Genomic DNA, 19,758 nt, shown 5'->3' with positions numbered 1-19,758 from the left:
GGGTCCAGATGGAGCCTTTATCCTGATGTGAGTGCAGTCTATAGCACCAATGACATTTGGAAATCCTGGAGAATTCAATTTGTTTTGAATTGAATGAATTTTAGCATGAAATAGTTGATCAAGATGAATACAGAGCACTTCGGTAAGTGCTCTGGATAAGAGTCTCTTTTAAAGTCATATAAATTTAACTCCAAGTTACTGCTGTTCTGAAAAAGCTTCTTTTATGGGAAGGATGCCTCTGTGACCAGGGAATTTAATGAATATATTAAGGAAACGCTTAAGCGCAAGACAAACCTATCGAATTTCGCGGCAGACCGTCGCCTTACTAAGATGTTCTGCATCCCCCGCTGGCAAAGAAGTGCAAAGCGATACAGACCGTTTGGGGTTTGGTAAGAGCTCTACTACGTCTAGTGTTCTTCTCAATATATGGCCCCAGTAATTTACAAAGATATATAATACTGTGTCTTCTGAACCTGTAGTGCTCAAATAAGTAGTCATCTGGAAAGCCCAGTGGATCTGTCCTGTCCTGGAATGACCTTGGAGCTGGTAGCATGAATGCTCTGCGCACTATACACGCTCCCTCATCTACTGGATTTTCTACAAATGGGCATGCCATGGTCAATCAGCCTTCAGCCTTCACTGTTAGCTGTTCTTTTATAGCATACATTTTGGATTATTTGTATCACCTGTATGAAAATCTTGGTAAGGTAGTTGTCTGTATCCATTTCCTTTTTGCACCATTAAGTTAACCACACATTTACATTATTTATACTGAACATATGTGAATTGCGGAGTGATATGATTTGCTTGTAATTTGAACACAAAAGAGGAAGTGTGGGGATAAATATATACCTAAAAGTATCTTCACCTAAATTACTCAGTTATTATTAATACTCAGGTACAAAGAATTGTATTTTTGTGATATAGTGTTTATGCTAATGTATGTTTGTTGACCATAACTGCGATTAGACACTGTATTCCATTTTACACTGACCTGAATTTGTTAAGATTAAACCAATACATTAAAATGTGCAAAAACCTCGCTGATTAACAATGAATATGTACTCTGAAGATCGAAATATAAATTGCATTTGGAAATATAATTATTAAATTTTGATAATAATGACCTGCAATCATTCCAAACTAATAATTACAGTACTCCATTAAATGTATAAAAATATGATATGATATGCTACATCCACAGCAATTTAATGGATAGAATTGCAGCGGAACCTTGTTCCTCAATTTTGTTTCCCGGATGGCGAGACTGACATCACGCTGCTGAGCCAATAGAAGCGGTCCCGCTAAGCTAAGCTTCAACTCTAGCCTGGTACGGAGCAGGTTAGTTCAAACGTATATGTTGCTGTAGTAACTGAGCGAGGCTCAAGTCTAGCCTCTTTCGTGGAACCGAATTTGAGCAAAATGAGCCAGGCTTGTCTTAAAAAGCCCGGCTTACTGAGTTAGCTCGCTTCGTGGAATACCCCCCAGGTTAAGGGGTTTTGTAAAACATATTAACTTTTACCTCCCATTAGAATGGAAACAATACTTCCCCTTGGCCCACCGGGGAAATCCCCGGTAGTAATGTATGCCAGTCCACCCCCGATACCTACAGTTGCATACATTTTACATACATTTATTATGCATAAAGCAGTTTTACCCTGCTGACTGTCAAAACCTATAGAGTTTTCTGTTGCCATCTGCACAAACGGCAGTCATGTTCGGGGTACAAGCAGAGTGAAGCATGTGAAGTTTTGTCACACTGAAACTTGCACAATGAGTACTCCATGGAGCTTCTCTGGAACATGTCTCCATGTATCTTCCCAATTAGCAAGGTTACAATTTAATAAGTTAAAATTAAAAGTCCTAAAGAACACCTAAATATGTATTAATCCACACTGGACTTACCCTTCCAAACTGCCAAGTCCTCCCATCCAACATCTGCAAAAACTTTGCCTTGCCTTGTATATATGTATATAATATATATTATATAGTATATATCATTTGTATATGTATATATTATATGTATATAATATATACTTATTTTATTTGAATCACTTGTATGATGCATGTAATGTTTAATTACAAATGTCTACATGCCATTTATTCAGGCCCTTACTTGCAGAAGTCCCTACAAGGTAAGATATACAGACAAACACTCTGAAAACAGTGATCACACTACAACACACAAAACATGCAACAGAAACAAAAACAAACAAACGTTTGACGTGACAGTGAACTCTTATTTTGATACACTCGTTGATGTTTTGAATAGGCGCCTCATCAGGATACCTAAGGGTCCTCGAGAACTCACAATATAAAACCACCATCTTGGCCTGTCTTGGCCACATTTCAATCTTTCTTCTGAGCAGGAACGGTGCTCCTTGCAAGTAGCTGTTGAAGCGCTGCAGCAATTGGTAAGCATTTGTTTAGACGTTACCGGTTTTTCTATTCTATTCCGTAGTTGATGTTTGCCGTTGCTAAAAGCCGTATTGTCAGAGCCTTTTCGACGTGTGACGCCTCTGGTACGTTGACAAATGCACAACAATTCTGTTAATTTGTCGTAGTAGTGACTGTTAAAGGTACTGTAATCTTTTAACACTGCAACTACCAGCATTTTCATACGACTCCTTCTAGCAGAGAGTGCCAAATGGCAGTGCTGGGGTCATTTGCATCCCATTAGGCCAGGCAGAGTTGAGCTCATGCTCCTTATGCAGGCCATATTCAATAGTATTTTCAGAATTTGCTGCAGGCTAATGAAAACTGCACTAATGGACATGATGGCCTAATGCAGAGGTGTCCAAACTCCGGCCCGCAGGCCAAATGTTTAGGCCATCCTTTGTTATGTACATGCAGCCACTACTTGGTAATGCTAAACGGGGGGATGGGTGATTGTGGGAACTATGTTGATACATTGACTCAGATGGAGAAGAAAAAAACCCTTTAAGAAAAAATCAGAACTTTAGCTATTTTTGACCAATCAGCATGTCTCCTTTTGCAGTGAGAACAATCCAAAATTAGTACAAAGGAGGCAGACTTGAGATGTTTTAGAATTATAGTTCAAATAATGTCGTTGTCAGTTTAATAATGGAGAGAGATGATTGCAGACATAGGAAACTTGTTAATAAAGTGCATAGACTTTAATAAACTGCACCAAAGTAAATGGCCTATCTGGCTACATGCTAAGTGAAATAAAATAGAATAAAGGTCTAATAAAAGCCATCCTTTATGTACATGCAGCCACTACTTGGTAATGCTAAACGGGGGGGATGGGTGATTGTGTGAACTGTGTTGATCCATTGACTCTGATGGAGAAGAAATAGTGAAATAAAATAGAATAAAGGTTTCTCACTCTAGTACTATATTACAATATTATAAATATACACAATGGAGGTAACTGAGATGGGTTCTATATATTTTTTTTAATGTTGTTGCAGCCATTAGATCGAAATATGCCGGTACCAGGTAACAGTGAACAGGTATGGGTGTGATGGGTGGTAGTGTGAACTATTATGACTATTATGTATGTATCCACCTACATGTGGATAAAAATCCATGTTGCTATATTTCACTTACTCTCGACTTAGAAGCAAAGATGGCAAAGGTTTGCAGAACACAGCAGGCTTTGGACGTGGTCCTCAACCATGTCGACCCTTGTGACTCTGATGGAGGAGAAATAACTCTTGATCCGAGTAGTGACTCTGAAATCTCTTCTGGTAAGATGTCCTATTTTTGTTTGTCAGTTATGGGTGTTGTGTTTTTGGAAGAGACACTGCAAAAAGTACCATCTGGATAAGTTAAAATTACTCGAATATTATTCTATTTCAAGTAGTTGAGGGTTTATTGTATAAATTTATGTAGAAATATCTTTACCTATTGACATTTTTTCAAAAGATAAACTATTTAAATATATATATATATATATGCGCCACGTATTGCTGTGTGAAAACAATCCTACATTACTTCCAAGGTGGCATACTTGAGATGTTTTGGAATTATAATTAGGGTTCACACACGTAGTGTGGGGAAACCTATTTTTGCAATTTAGGGTTCACACACATCTCAGGACTGTCACACTGTGCAGTTTTGAAACATTTGGCCACTAGGTGGCACTATTTGTGAATCATGCATAACTTTTCCAAATCTTTGCTTAGGAAAATGAAACTTGATTCTTTTGATTCCTTGCAGTCCACCTGACAACTTTGCAATTACAAGTCCTATTAAAAAAGGCGTAGTTTTGTCACATTCATCAATTGTTTGAAAATAGCACTTTTCGAACTAGTCCTAGGAATTTGATCCAATGAAGGCAAGAGTGGCATGGGCATAATCTGTAGACACTGTAGGTAAACTATTTTTAAAAATTGTTGGATTTTTTTTTTTATTTTCAGGTGGGTCCATTTTCCCATTATATCATTGAGGCCATATATGACCTATATTGCTATAATTCATATAAACATGTTGATCAACTCCCAATTTCAAAGCCTTTTATAGACTGAGGTCCTTCAGGTATGCCAAGTTTGGTTCAAATTGGCCTGTCGCTACATTGTCCAAAAACCTAAGAAATCATAAAAACTCATGCTGCAATCCTGTTATGCAGAATACAGACAAATAAAGGGTCTTGTATGAGTCAGATCAATGAGATAAATAACTGCAATTAGATCTCATAACAAAAGGTGCACTGCTTGACCAGAAATGAACCTTTTATTTCACTAAAATGTCTTATTTCATTACTGTAATATCAGTATGGTATTACATGGGCTCCATTTACTGGCCAAATACTGGAACTGACTGAATAGTACATACATAAGACCCCACACACACACTGCTGATCTCGGCATGTGATTTAGTTCTTTGATCTGACTCAATTTCCCAATACACATTTTGATCGTTTTGGGCCTTTAGTGCCTCAATTGAATCTTTTTGTGCACATTAATTTATTTATGCACACCCCCCCATTAAGGCCAAAATGCCTATTTGTGTGTGAACCCGCCAATCGCTGGCTATATTTCAAATATTATGTTTGTCAATTTCACATTATTTCAACCTTTCACTAATCAAATCTCAAACATATGGTTCTGTAGATGAGGAGACTTCATCACCAGTAAAGAGGGGTCGCGTGGAGACACACGGGCGGCTGACAGAGACTGCAAAAGACGGCACAGTGTGGCATGAAGAACAGATCGGAAGACATGACGGAGTGCATCCAAGCCCAAGTAAATGCAATACCACGAATGGAGAGCCAACTGCTTTTGCCCTACGGAAAGTATCAAGTCGCTTAGAGAGTTTCCTCTGTTTCATTTCTATTGAAATGCTTCGGATCATACAGGGGTGGACTGTCCAGCATGCACGCCAGACACAGCAAGAAAACTGGTTCATGTCCCTCGCTGAGCTAAAGGCGTTCATTGCAATCCTCATCCTGCGAGGTGTTGTGCGCCTTCCAGCGGTGCATGACTCATGGTCTACAACACTGGGAGTGCCCTTAATCACCAAGATTATGTCGCGAAACCGCTTCCAGAACATCATGCAGCACCTTCACTTTGACGACAAGTACACACGCAGTGAACGAGCTGCAACTGACCGGTTTGCTGCAATCTCTAATGTTTGGGGGTCTTTCGCTGCCAATTGCATCACTTGTTACAACCCAGGAAGGCATATCACCATAGATGAGCAACTTTTTCCAACTAAGACCCGTTGCTCTTTTCTTCAGTACATTGCAACAAAACCCGACAAGTTTGGGATAAAGTTCTGGGTGGCATGTGACCTGAAATCCAAGTATGTATGCAACATCATCCCATATCTTGGCAAAGACTCCAGTCGTCCCGTGGGGGAAAGACTATCGGAAAATGTGGTGATGAAGCTTATGGAACCATTTATGGACCAAGGAAGAACTGTTACCACAGACAATTTTTTCACCTCACTGTCACTAGCAAGGCAGTTGCTGGGCCGGAAGACCACCCTCCTTGGCACAGTAAACAAGATTCGTCGTGAGCTTCCAGACTCTGTCAAAAAGAATTTGGGCCGTGAGGAATTTAGTACACAGGTGTTTTCAACCTCTGGTGCCACGCTGACCGTTTACGCGCCCAGACGGAAAAAGACTGTCTGCATCCTCAGTAGCATGCACAGTACGGTGGAGATTGGAGACACCCGAAAAAAAAAGCCAAACACAATCACAGACTACAACAGCCTAAAATGTGGTGTGGATGTCATGGACCAGATGGTGCGAAAGTACAGTGTACGTTCAGGAACACGGCGTTGGCCAGTCGCTGTGTTTTATAACATGATTGACATTTCATGCCTGAATGCACATGTGCTTTTTCAAGCATGCACTGGGGTAAAAGAGAGACGGTCCGAGTTCTTGGTGAAGCTTGCAACAGAACTTGCACAGTCTCATATGGAAGCCAAGGAGGTGTCCAAGGTAGAGTTTCAGCAGCAACAACCCACACCTGACACAGGGAAAAGGGCATTGTGCCAGGTTAAGTGTGGCTGCAAGAGTAACCGTGCCACTAAGCGTTGTGGTTTTTGTAAAAGGTTCACATGTGGCAAATGCAGAAAGGAGATTATGTGGCAGTGCCAAGTGTGTTTAGACAATTTGTAAGTGTGCTGAGTCTATTGGGTTTTCATACCAGTCTGACAACAAGCAATGTAGCTCGCTACTGCACAATGACTGTATGTACATAAACTTCTTAGCAGTTTATATTTCTGTTTCGTTTACATTTCCATTTATGAATACTTATCATAATGTTGCATGCTTATTTTATCCTTGATTACTATTTCGTTGTACAGAGCAACACGTTTCTTTACTGTGCATATACCAATAAAGTTTCTCGTGATGTTTTGCACTGGGCTCCAAAAGTACATTGTGACAAAAGTGCGTCTCTACTACAGGGTGGCCGCGGGTCCTTAAAAAGTCTTAAATGGTATTAAATTTCATTTTTGTCAAATAAGGCCTTGAAAAGTCTTATTTTGTCTTAAATTTTCAACCACAATGTCTTAAATTTGCGGAGCTAAATTTAGGGATGAATAATTCCGTTAGCGGTGTGTTGAACTTAAATATTGCTCGCAAGTATTTCGGGCTTAACGAGCACCGGTAGTTGTTGGACTGGCGGGATCATAATTTCATGCGGGCTGTATGTACGTTAACGTCTGTTCGGAGAGATGGGGAAATGCAAACTTAGCCAGAAATGGTTGGAAGACCCGACATATTCTTGGTGGCTCAGAGCTGTCACAGATACCAGCGAGGCTCATCAGCAGCAGCCTGCAATATCTACGTTTTGCCCAACAAGAGAACCATTCAGTCGAGCTCTGCTCAACGTCGCATTCACGCTGTAGGCTATGCGGCTCTACCAATACTTTGAAGGCTTAGGTAATATGGGCGCTAAAAACAGTTAAGAGTCACCAGTCATACAGATCCAACGAAGGAATTGACTCATTGTTTAAAACCATGTTCCCTGATGCCGCCTTCAAGTCTGGTTTATACTTTCGCGAGTGACCGTAGCGCGTGAACCTCCGCGAACGGCGGGACCGTTGCAGTGTTGTCCGAAACGATATATGTGTTAGTATAAAGAAACACTCCTCAAAACAGGGGAAGGAACATTTACCTGACCAATTTAATGTTACTTTGTGTTCCAAGTTTGACAAGTGCTGAAATTTAGGCTAAAGTACTTAAAAATGCTTGAAATTGTAACTGCTTCATTTCACAACAAATATCTGTCTGACTGAACAGTTCTCTTTACGCCTCTTGTAATTCCAGGACGAAACATGAGAGAACGTGAATACGTTAAGATTGGGCGTTTTGAAAATAAACAACCATTAAATAATGTGATAAAAAAGCGAATTATTTCGAGTATATGTATAAATATTTTACTTATTTAAGTTTAATGTGCTGGGATATATAGAAATGGACCATGAAAGTGACGTACAAATTATTTAATTCCATCTTGTTACGGTGTATGAACCCTGCAAACATGACTTGGTTAATTGCAAGCCGCTCGCGCATGGGCGAAACCACCGCGATTACGTCATTTTCGACGCAGCGGCTGACGAGCGGCTCGCGCGCTGTCGTACACCTCTCGAAATTTGTAAAAACTTCGCGCGCGCCGCGCTTCAGCGCAATTAACCAAGTCATGTTTGCAGGGTTCATACACCTTAACAAGATGGAATTAAATCATTTGTACGTCACTTTCAAGGTTAAGTATAAACCAGTTATAATAATAATTTACTTGCTGAACAAGCCGAAGGGAAAGCAGGAACCCTGATGGCCAAAGTGATCACAAAATCAAACATCCTTAGAAAGAGTTTCAGAGAAAAAGTAGCAGAACTGAAAGGGGTTGAGCATGAGCTGGAGTGTGGATCAGAAAAACAGGAAAATGGCCTTGTGTGTGTGTGTGTGTGTGTATGGTATGATGCTGTTGTCAGTGTTTGAATTTTGTTTTGTATAAAGTTTCATTGTGTATACTGTACAGTGAAAAAAAATGTAACGTTTGTGTCTTGTATTGTCCGTCTTGTGCATTAACATTTGAAGTTTTCAAGCAGCTAGATTAATTAATGTAAATAATCAGTTGGTTTTTGTGCTTTATTTTAACGTGTATGATCTTGCGAGTTGGTCTTAATTTTATTTGGAAAACGGTATTAAAAAGTCTTAAAATGTCTTAATTTTCCCTTGGTCAAACCTGTAGACACCCTGTACTAATGACATGGCAGAGACTCTGATGCATGCATTATGAAATACTGAGTCAAGATTTTTTTTAAATGTGTTTTTATACTTTATAGGGCATGAAAAAATCAAATATAAAAGTTTTTCCAAAAATTTCATTTTTTCAGGAAGTTACAGAAATGTCCACTACAGTGGACTACATGCACTTAAGCACTCAACATACAACTGTAAAAACGTAATGGAAAAATGAATAAAATTTAATTTGATCATAAATTCATGAGCATTGTTAACATTCTTTAACATTCTATAGCCTTACTGTTTAGAGCTAAATAAGAAAAAACACTATAAAGCTACATGTAACATAAATGAATGTTTCAAAATGTCTCTAAAACTATTATTATAGGCAACTGTCCTAAGCTACATGAAAATTGGCAAAGCATCCAGGGCACAGTGCCACATCACACTGCATGCAGATGTATTTCGTTTTCCGTGTTCTCTTCCCTCAACATTCACTCTCCATACTCCTTGAAAAGGGAGCACATCTCTATCATAGTCGATGTCTTTGAGTTTCCAGACATATTTGCGGGTTTGAGTGCCGGCAGGTACTTTGCGAAGATTTCTCTGGACATTTCCCACAGCTCCCTCATCACGCTGACCTCCATCATCATCCTGTCTCTCTGCATCCTGTCTCTCTGCATCCTGTCCCTCTGCATCCTGTCCCTCTGCATCCTGTCCCTCATCATCCTGTCCCTCATCATCCTGTCTCTCTGCATCCTGTCCCTCTGCATCCTGTCCCTCATCATCCTGTCCCTCATCATCCTGTCCCTCATCATCCTGTCTCTCTGCATCCTGTCTCTCTGCATCCTGTCCCTCTGCATCCTGTCCCTCATCATCCTGTCCCTCATCATCCTGTCTCTCTGCATCCTGTCCCTCATCATCCTGTCTCTCTGCATCCTGTCCCTCATCATCTTGTCCCTCATCCTCATCTCTGGTGTTCTCTGGCAGCCACTCATCATCGCTGTTGTCACTACACTCATCACTGGAGTCGGAGGGAATTTCCTGCACTATTCTATAGGTTTCCCTATTTTTTTCTGCACTTGTGGTCTAAAAATGACAAAATTATAATTTCACTAACAAACTAATCTTGACAAAAATTTATATTTTTAAAAACTAACTTGTAGGTATACCCAAAATAAACTGAATTGCAACCAAAATAGTCATAATTGAAAGATGAATCATCTACATGACTTATGTTGGAAATATACCTAGTAATGCATGACGTCCACTTCAGTGGACACATGGTTAATCACAATTTCCTACTTATTTAAAATATTTTTTTCAAAACTAAAAGAATAATATTGTTACTTAGATACTCCTGTATGTCACCATATTTTTTTTACCTCTATGGGTCTCCTAGAATAGAAGGATTGACAGGATATTCCAGCAGTGTTGAACACGTGTGGCTGTCTGTCGGCCATCTTGGATTCAGAGGAGATTTACTTGTAGTTACAACAACTAACCACTGAATACACCTAAATGGAGGGTGGCAGCAGAGAGCATTCTACATGCTGATACGCAGTTTCACCATAGAAACCTTTATATTTAGGAGAAAATGACGTTTAAATAGCTGTCCACTGTAGTGACCACTATGCGTCAGAGGGTATTTCAGGGCGAACCCTTTCGGTATTCCGGCGAGGGCATCCTTAACCGGTGATGCACCGGTATTGGTGACCATCAACTTCTGTTCAAGTGTTCTGGATAGTGCTGCTTCTCGTCAGAAAAGAAATGTTTATCAATCGTACGAACCACCCTAGGCATTTGTTAGTAGAAAATAAGAAATGAATAAGCTGACGTTTAACCAAAAGCTTTAGAATCAACAGATTTTTTTCATGCAACGTAAAACATAATTGTCTGCATGTGTGAAAACGTCATTTAGGCCTACCTAATCTTTTCAAATTCAGAGTTTGTCATATGCACAGAGGGAACAGGTTTCCTTAGATACAATGAAAATTTTACTTTGCTCCTCGCTAAGAATGCCAAATATGTCATTAACAAATATCTAAGTATATACAAGCACATATCTTAATCAAGAAATACACACTAAATAAATAATTCATTTTGAAATGAGCTTTAATTTCCTTATAAACTACAATCAACGATTGAGTACCCATGTGCAGTTAACAGGATTTGACCCTACCTTATTTCTTGACGACACATGCATGGTGGTCTCTGGTTACAGAATTCAGTGGTCACAGATGTCTAACACGGGAAACAAGCATAAGACGAATTCAGAATAAAAGGCCATGACTGTTAATCTAAGACAATTGTTTTCTCTTTCAGGGGACATCGTCCATGCATCCTGGGGATGAGGTACGTGATTGACTAAGTCTTGAATCTGGAGTCTGAAGGTTTCCTCCTGTGATGATTTTGCACTGGGCTCTGAATGTCTGTGGCGAGAAAAATGCACCTCTACTCTTGACATGGTGGAGTCTGATGGGGGGGGGGGGGGGTGTTAAAGAAACTGATTCAATAGCTTTATCACCGTACTTTGTAAATATACAGGTGGGACTAATTTTGTCTTGAATTTTGTTTCAGGTGGTGTGCTCTTGACTCCCATGGCTGAGGCTCTGTGAAGAAATTCTGTAGTGTCATTATCCTGGTCTACACTCATGGCCAAAACTTTTGAGCATGACACAAATATTATATTTTCACATGATCTGCTGCCCTCTGGTTTTTATATGTGTTTGTCAATTGTTTTTAGCACATACAGAAATATAATTGCAATCATATGAGTAACAAGCTTTTATTGACAGTTAGAATGAGTTAAGTTAATACTGTGCCATTACACTTACAGTTGTGATCAAATTTATTCAACCCCCACTGAAATAAAGTGTTTTGGCCAGTTTGACATTGATTTTGATCATTTCAGTCATCTTATTTACAATTATATCAAAGAGGCACTTATAAATTAGACAAACATAACATAATATTTATGATGGAATAACCACAAATGTCTTTACTGTGCTCACATCATTATCAGTTTTATTCAACCCCCTAGTGACATTATTTTTTAGTACAACATCCTTTTCCAGTTATGACAGCTCTCAAGCGTGAAGCATAGCTTGACACAAGTGTCTTGCAGCGACCTATGGGTATCTTAGCCCATTCTTCATGGGCAAAAGCCTCCAGTTCAGTCACATTCTTAGGCTTGCGCACTGCAACTGCCTTCTTTAGGTCCCACCAGAGGTTCTCAATTGGATTTAAGTCTGGTGATTGCGATGGCCACTCTAGAATGTTCCAGCCTTTCATGTTCAACCATGCTCTAGTGGACTTGGATGTGTGCTTCGGATCATTGTCCTGTTGGAAGGTCCAACGTCTCCCAAGCCGCAGGTTTGTGACTGACTCCATCACATTTTCCTCCAAGATCTCCTGGTACTGAAGGGAATTCATGGTACCCTGCACACGTTGAAGCTTTCCTGTACCATTAGAAGCAAAACAGCCCCAAAGCATAATTGACCCCCCAGCCATGCTTCACAGTAGGCAAGGTGTTCTTTTGTTCATAAGCCTGGTTCTTCCTTCTCCAAACATAGCGCTGGTCCATTGTCCCAAACAGTTCTAATTTAGTTTCATCTGACCACAGTACACTGTTCCAAAACCTTTGTGGCTTGTCCACATGACTTTTGGCATACTGCAGTCGACTTTTCTTGTTCTTTGGAGTCAGCAAGGGGGTGCGTCTGGGCGTTCTGGCATGGAGGTCTTCGTTATGCAGTACGCGCCTTATTGTCTGAGCTGAAACTTCAGTGCCCACATCTGACAGGTCTTTTTTCAGTTCCTTAGCAGTCACGCGGGGATTTTTCTCCACATTACGCTTCAGGTAGCGCACAGCAGTCGCGGTCAGGATCTTCTTTCTGCCACGACCAGGTAACGTTTCCACTGTGCCCTTTAACTTGAACTTGCGAATGATACTTCCGATAGTGTCTCTTGGAATATTTAACAACTTCGCAATCTTTTTATATCCATTGCCATTCTTGTGAAGAGCAATAACCTCTTCTCTTGTCTTCTGGGACCATTCTCTTGCCTTCACCATGCTTGGAAACACACCAGTAGATGTCTAGAAGGAGCGGAGTATCACAGTCCTTTTAAATCTGCCTAATTGGTGCTTATCATGCTTGATTGCTGCTCGTTGACATCCACAGATGTTTTCAATACCTGATGGAAAACACTGGAATGAACCTCTGTTCTTAGGAGTGGTAGTCGTAAAGGGGTTGAATAATTGTGTCAATGAAGAAATCACAAAAAGGCCATTTAATACTTTATGACAAAAAAAATTGATGCTATCTTAGTTGCATTTAGTTCTTTAACAAGTCCTTGTAAGATTTCATTATGAACACAATTACAAATGTGCACTGAATTCCATAAAACCCTTCGCAGCATTGGGGGTTGAATAAATTTGATCACAACTGTATTAGCTATACACAGTGCTTACTTTGAAAATCAAACGATGCCAGAACGCAAACAGCGGCATGAGACAAGGGGTCAGAGGCCAACAATGTCACCGGATCGCAAAACAAAATCACAATGTCACCGGATCACAAAACGCTTAGGCACACAAATGTTAAAATAACAAGCCAATTTGTATATATAAATTACTTTTAAATTATTTACATGTGTTTTATAAGTGTTTAAGTGCAGAAGTGCATACAGATTTCTTCATAACTTATAATTAGTAGGCTTGAAAGTTACTGGATCGAGGCAGACAGTTCCCGGAACACACCCTTCAAAATGAGAGTTCCTGGATCCTGTTCCGGCAGGATCCGGCTCAAATTAAGCCCTGGCTATAGAATACAAAAGTAATTTTGTGAGTCGTAGCTTTTTCATTTTTTAAGACTCCTCATTGAAAAGTCACATTACACATACCAAACAACAAAAAGACTATAGATCCTTGTTCCTTGTGCATGTGATAAATTACATTCTGCACAGTTACCTCAGGACATGTCAACAGAAAATAACAATCATAGAACAATATATATCTATAGTCACTATGACAACAGTTATCATGATAAGTGTTAGTATTTCAAAGTGCAAAAAGAGCAGAGCTCCTAGGCATGTTAAACCTGATGTGATTCGCTAAAATCTGTGCTCCTTATTTAAAAGGCCTTCTGAGTTTAAGGATTTAGCTTTCTGCTAATTCAAAATGTTAAAAACGTTTGACTTTCTTCCTCTCTCTTTCATTTAAAGTGCAGGCACAGTAAGAAATACACAAACATCTCCATCTTCAAGTAGAATCCATGTTGGGCTTTATTTTGGTCTGGAGGTCTGGCTTGCAGCTCTCAGTTGATCGGGAGGTTCTTCACAAACTCTCTTAGGCTCTTGCGGATATTGGAAGGTTGGGAAGCAGCGCAGTCCAGCAGCGCCGGACCCATGTGGGCATGAAGGGCTTGGCATAGGTGGACAGTGGCCCCTCTCACGCTTCCACCCCTCCCGTGGACCGTACCACTGTTGCTGGAGGTCCCCAGGAGGTACCAGAGCAGAGGGAGCACCTTCTGCTCAACCAGTTGTGGCTTGCAGGGGTAGAGTTCCCTAACCAGCTCTATAAAAAGAACATTTAAAAGGAACAAAGATAAATAAATCAACCCTGGACAGCACTGGGTTATTACAGAAGCATTTTTTTAACCTAGAAAGATTTAATTAAACTAAAGTGACAGTATTTGGTAACTCTCTGGAATGATTATTATCAATATTATAAATATTATTAATTAATATAGGAATTATAGTATTTCTGGTAAATCTTTTATCTTTTTTTTTTATCTCTGGCATCTCTTAGCATATCAGTGGAATGACTTTCTGAAAGAATTGTTTTTTGATAATGTATTTGAATTTGTAGAATATTTCTGTATACACAACCACAAAAGATTAGACACTGTATATTGAACAAAAGAGCCTAAGGACATCCACTGTAAACTCCATTATTTAACTATCTGCTGTCAGATAATGCAAGATCTCCTGTCAGTCTTACATAAATATTTTTTTCTTTATATTGGACTGTGCCTTAATATGAAAGGAGATTTCCATTTGATCTGCACCACAAACATCTAGCCAAAGAGCAAGAACATTCTTTTACTGATTTGTGTGAACCTTTTCCCCAACCTAGCAACCTTTCATCAAAAGATACAAAGATAAAACAGAACACAATCATTGTTGTTGTGTCACGTAGGGCAACGCCCCCTCTCGTAGCTGTCACTCTGGGTTCCCTCATGTCCGTGTTCCCTGCCTGTTTGTCCCGCCCTGCTCGTTTATTTTGATGATTCCTCGTTTGTTACCACGCCCCTGTGTCATTGTCATCACCTGTCCCTAGTTTGGTTCTGTGTATAAAAGTCCCTGTGTCTCCCATGTCCGTATCGGTCTTTTTGTTTAATCCCGTCACCTGCTGTTGTAAGTTTGAGCTTTGCGTTTTGTTATCCGTCTACTTCTGCCTGTTCCGTGTTTTCCCCCTCGTCGTTAGTTTCTTGTCTGAATATGCCTGTTGTCCTTTCTTGTTCTGGCTGCCCTCCCGGTTTGACCCACGCCTGTCCGTTTAACACTGCTTTTGGAATTTCCTTGAATAAATCTCGCTCTCCTCAGCGTTTGTGTCCGCCTCCCTGTTCTGCCCAGCGCAGACCGTTACATGTTGTTGTTTTTCTAAAGCCCAGTGGCATGTGTCCTTCAAGATGTTTTGTAAAGAGAGAAAAGAACCCACCAAGGTTATTGATGAGAGCTTGAATGGCACCTATTGTCGCCATGTAGATGGCGTTATTCTTGGAGTTGAGGTGATTGTCCACTATAGCTGGGACTAAGATGTAGACCACTTGGACCAGGTTGTCTCTGAGCAGTGTGATTATCTTCTGTAAGGCCTCCAAGGCATAGAGGTTAACCTTGCAGTCGTGCTTTGAAAGCATCAAATACCTGTAGCAGAGGAAGAGAGGTATAGAGCAAGCCGCCCATGCATTCATCAGGCACTCACCATATCAGTGCCGTTAAGCCCTGGAGCTGATTTGATTTCAAGCCCTTTCATTTCAACCGACTGATTTTTTCCAAGTCATTCACTTGGATTCTTTGGTTTAATGCAATTTCAAGGATACGCTTGGGTGAAATCTTCACATACATTGTAAAACAAGCTCACACTAACAATGGACACGACTGCCCTCCACTGTAATAGTTAAAACTGATTGTTGTAATATTTTCTACTCTGAAGCATCTGAGCTTTTGACATTTCTTCAGATGTGCCAGCATTTAATGTTCTCCAACGTATGACCCCCCATACAGATCACTTCTGAAAGCTGCTGAAAACATTAAAAATCAATTCAGTTCAAATGTGTTACCAGGAACATGTTGCCCACGACCATATATGGGTTGTCCTCGCAGTGGGCCACCAGCTGATCAATGCCCTTGATGGGCTCGCTGAAGTCTTTTGAACCCAGCAGGGCCTTGAGCTGCTTGACGTACTCTGTCTTGTCTGCAATGCTGTGGATGTGTGCTCTGCTGCTGTCTTTGCTGAACATACACAAGAGAGAAAACACAAGGATTGGGTTATAGTGTCCAAACAGAAAATGAACAAGGCTGCAATCAAATTAAACCAACATCAACACCATCAAAAATTGCAAACATCAAAGCAGTTCCAATCAGGATGCACTTTTTTGTTGTTTGTTTGTTTTGATTAACTGTTTAAATATTCACCTGCTGGCAAACTGAGGAGGAGGTACGCATGACTCCACAGCTGGGATAGAGTTCACGGGTAAGCGGTAAGGTAAGGTTCTCAAGATACAGGAGGGGAGCGTTCGCCGAAATCAGCCGTTACCTTTCAGAGGTGCCGCGTCGTCTGGGCTCACGTCCCTCACCGTGTGCCTAAGGCTACGCTTCATTCGTTGCGTGTTCTGACGCTCCACCTGTGCGGCTGGAGCTTCTTGCTGCTCCAGACGAGGCTGACGCATCTTATATCTTCGCATTCCTAGACACCTTTGTCCTCTCCTGGGAATACACACGTACGAATCACCACAAAACATGGAGTGATGATATTGAAGTCCACATATTGCTTCATACTTTGATTCTATCCCAAAGGTTTCAAGCCGGTTCATTTTGAACCATGCTCTGTCCTTTAACTACTGGGTCTGGGACTACACTGTGCATGCCTTACTGTAAATACAATGTGTGGTGCCACGCACTGCCCTGTACTTTATTATTTGTTTACAATATATGTCTACCATCACAGTTTAGATGGTTTTTTATTGCAGTCTGTTTCACCTAAAAGTTTTGTGAATAAGCTTTGTTTAGTGAGTAAACATGGGGCATAGTGGCTGAATGGGATAAAAAATCCTCATCATGTATCCAAACATGAATCACTACCTTGGATTTCAGAGTGAGGACAGTGTTCCTGATGGTTGCCAGGTCTTTGGCAGGGATGCACTTTTCCACCATCTTATCAAAGTCATGGTGGGAGGACAGGAACAGCAGCATACGCCGGCCCAAGCGCCTGAGACGAAGAACAGACCCCAAAACAGGAGAGAACCGTGAGTGAGGGACCCGTAATTCACAGCACACCGACCATTTATTTACCAGGGTACAATTTTACAAGGCCGTCTGTGTGTAGAAAACACGATAGTGCTTCTATTACTCTACAATTTAACAGCATTTGCTGACTTCAGAGTATCAGACTAGGAGACTAAAAGAATCAGCAAAAGATTACTATCTGGGAAACTGAATAAGCTTTGTAGAATCCTCGTTCTGATCCCAGTACTAACCTGGTTTCTTGGGAAGCGTCCTGTGCCAACTTGGAGACTGCAGGGATAATTCTCGCTATGACGTCTTTTGCCCCAGACAATAAGCGGCCAGCGCCAATCTTCTCTACCAAAGTAGCCAAGTGCAGAGCAGTACACTTTCTTACTGCAGCATTCAGATGACTTTTGAGGAAAACAGAAGGAAAAAAATTAGGGCATTCAAAAAAAGAAGGTAATAACTATTAATCCATCCAATCAATGTATACAGTACAACTTTTAGCTTCTATAAAGAAACTTAATACCCATATGTATGATCTAAGTGCACAATCAAATTATCATATTCTATTCGATGGCTTAGTTTGCACCAGTTAGTGTACATCTGTATTTTTTAAACAGAAAATGTTTGCATGTCCTCTGTAAGCTAGCTAACTAGCCTATTCTTTAAGCGGTGTGAAGGGCAGTTTGGATCAGCAGAGAGGAGGTGGAACGCAATAAAAATAATATTTAACAGGATAAATAACTAAAAATATTGATATAGGCCAGGGCACTATTTTGAAATAACAATGGAAAAGTAAAAACAGCAGCCCAAATCAGTGCTTTGTTAGCTTCTTGTGACTGTTGTTGCTATCTGAAAGCCACAGTTTAAAGCTCACTGCAGGCTAACTGACCAGAGTCCTCCAGCGAGAAGGGCGTTCATGCTCCGAATGGGGGTGCAGTTCTGCACCATGCTGTCCAGAGCTGTGTCCACGTCCTGCCTGATGAAGGCATTGGACTCCGCTGCTTTGTGAAGGAGGACCTTAGCTGTAGCCTCCACTTCCTGGTCCATCCCTTTCTGCAGGCTGGAGTACAACTCCCTCAAGGACACCACCGCCATGCGAGACACGGCAGAGCGCAGGTTCTGCACCTGCAGGAAAGACGACGTTCCAGCTCGTTTCAGTCACATCCAACACTGCCACCGCCATCGTAATAAGTATAATCCTCCACTGCAATGTGTTATGTAGGCGGAAATACCTTAATCACTAATTACAGTTAGCTATGCCATCTGAATTTCAATTAGATGAGAAATGTTTTTATAAAAAAGGAATTTCAAAGTACTTTGCTATCGCTGACTTGACTTTGTCAGCAACATCACCTGTAATATGTACATGCTCATGGTGTCTGCCAATTTTAGAATTCAGACCGATACACAGTCAGCAAATCTAGTGGCTTACCTCTTGAATAAGAACAATGCAGACATCATGACGCCTGCTGCCAAGCACATCAGAGTGATGCTGAGCCAATCTACGGATGAACATCAACCCTTCAATTTTCTTCTCCCTGTATGAAGATATTGAACATAGACACACACTGTAACCATCGGCTACTGAAAGAAAAAAATGCTACAAGAAAATGGACAAAGAGGAAAAAACTTCACTAAATACATGCATACTTACCATATATGCAGAACACCATAAATGACTTGCTGTTTAACCTGCCCTAGCCAAATGCTTCAGAATTTTGCAGGCGTGACTTACCAGTCATCAGAGCTAAGCAGACTGAAGCTCTGAGCGAGAGCGAGGTCTGGATTGGAGAAGGTCCGTAAAGTCTGCTGCTCGTGGGGATCCTTCCTGGGAGGTCCTGGTTTGAGTTCATCTAGAGAGGAATACCAGAACCCAAACAAACTGACTAGGACTTTTAGGGCTACCAGCTCAACTTTGGTCAAATTAGCTTGAAGGCTGACAGCAAAACATTATTCAATGTGGTGAACTAGATTTAAAACATTGTTGTGTAATGCAGTGTTAACAGCAAAGCAATTTACATGCAAGTGCAGTGATCACACATGAAGTGCTGAAGAGCAGGCAACACTCATCAGAACTGTTTGAAAGGGACGGACGTGCTCTGATCAGTCTGGTACCTCGTCTGCGTCGTGGCAGCATGTTTTTAGTAGGGACAGCCGTGGGGGGGCTGGGATGAAGCGGAGGACTCAAACTTTTGACGGGACTTCTGGGGGTGCGTGCGTTTCTGGAGCTTGAGGGCAAATCATCCAGGATGACACCGGTCTTAGTCTGTGCTGGAAGACTACTGTTCAGCTGCAGGTCTGATGGGAAAGAGGTTCACGGGTAAGCGGTAATGTAAGGTTCTCAGGAAACAGGAGGGGAGCGTTCGCCGAAGTCAGCCATTACCTTTCAGAGGTGCCGCGTCGTCTGGGCTCACGTCCCTCACCGTGTGTCTAAGGCTGCGCTTCATTCGCTGCGTGTTCTGATGCTCCACCTGTGCGGCTGGAGCTTCTTGCTGCTCCAGACGAGGGAGACACATCTTGTATCTTGGAATCCTAGACACCTTTGTCCTCTCCTGGGAATACACACGTACAAATCACCA

The 19,758-nt window shown here is 41.1% G+C and overlaps 1 protein-coding gene, 2 long non-coding RNA genes and 1 other non-coding gene across 4 annotated transcripts; 2 read left to right on the top strand and 2 right to left on the bottom strand.

The window, feature by feature from the left end:
• The first annotated feature begins 2,372 nt into the window (after positions 1–2,372).
• Positions 2,373–11,747, top strand: LOC143523499 (uncharacterized). The gene is made up of 3 exons (XR_013133372.1): positions 2,373–2,414; positions 10,991–11,020; positions 11,246–11,747. It is a non-coding gene; the product is annotated as an uncharacterized LOC143523499 (long non-coding RNA).
• LOC143523719 (small nucleolar RNA SNORD88) lies at positions 11,061–11,151 on the top strand. Its single transcript, XR_013133464.1, has one exon. It is a non-coding gene; the product is annotated as a small nucleolar RNA SNORD88 (small nucleolar RNA).
• A 2,441-nt stretch (positions 11,748–14,188) lies between the features above and the next one.
• LOC143522567 (uncharacterized) lies at positions 14,189–16,176 on the bottom strand. Its single transcript, XR_013133057.1, has 3 exons — positions 16,009–16,176; positions 15,387–15,592; positions 14,189–14,240 (listed from the first exon to the last, which is right to left on the bottom strand). It is a non-coding gene; the product is annotated as an uncharacterized LOC143522567 (long non-coding RNA).
• Positions 16,177–17,251: 1,075 nt separating this feature from the next.
• Positions 17,252–19,130, bottom strand: LOC143522387 (TOG array regulator of axonemal microtubules protein 1-like). Its single transcript, XM_077016120.1, has 5 exons — positions 19,121–19,130; positions 18,915–19,032; positions 18,612–18,717; positions 18,125–18,304; positions 17,252–17,263 (listed from the first exon to the last, which is right to left on the bottom strand). The coding sequence occupies exons 1-5, from the start codon at positions 19,128–19,130 to the stop codon at positions 17,252–17,254; spliced, it is 426 nt and encodes a 141-aa protein (XP_076872235.1).
• Between the last annotated feature and the right edge of the window lie 628 nt (positions 19,131–19,758).

This window comes from Brachyhypopomus gauderio, chromosome 9, assembly GCF_052324685.1.
Source record: "Brachyhypopomus gauderio isolate BG-103 chromosome 9, BGAUD_0.2, whole genome shotgun sequence".
Taxonomy (NCBI): domain Eukaryota; kingdom Metazoa; phylum Chordata; class Actinopteri; order Gymnotiformes; family Hypopomidae; genus Brachyhypopomus; species Brachyhypopomus gauderio.
This window is presented reverse-complemented; position numbering and strand designations above follow the sequence as displayed.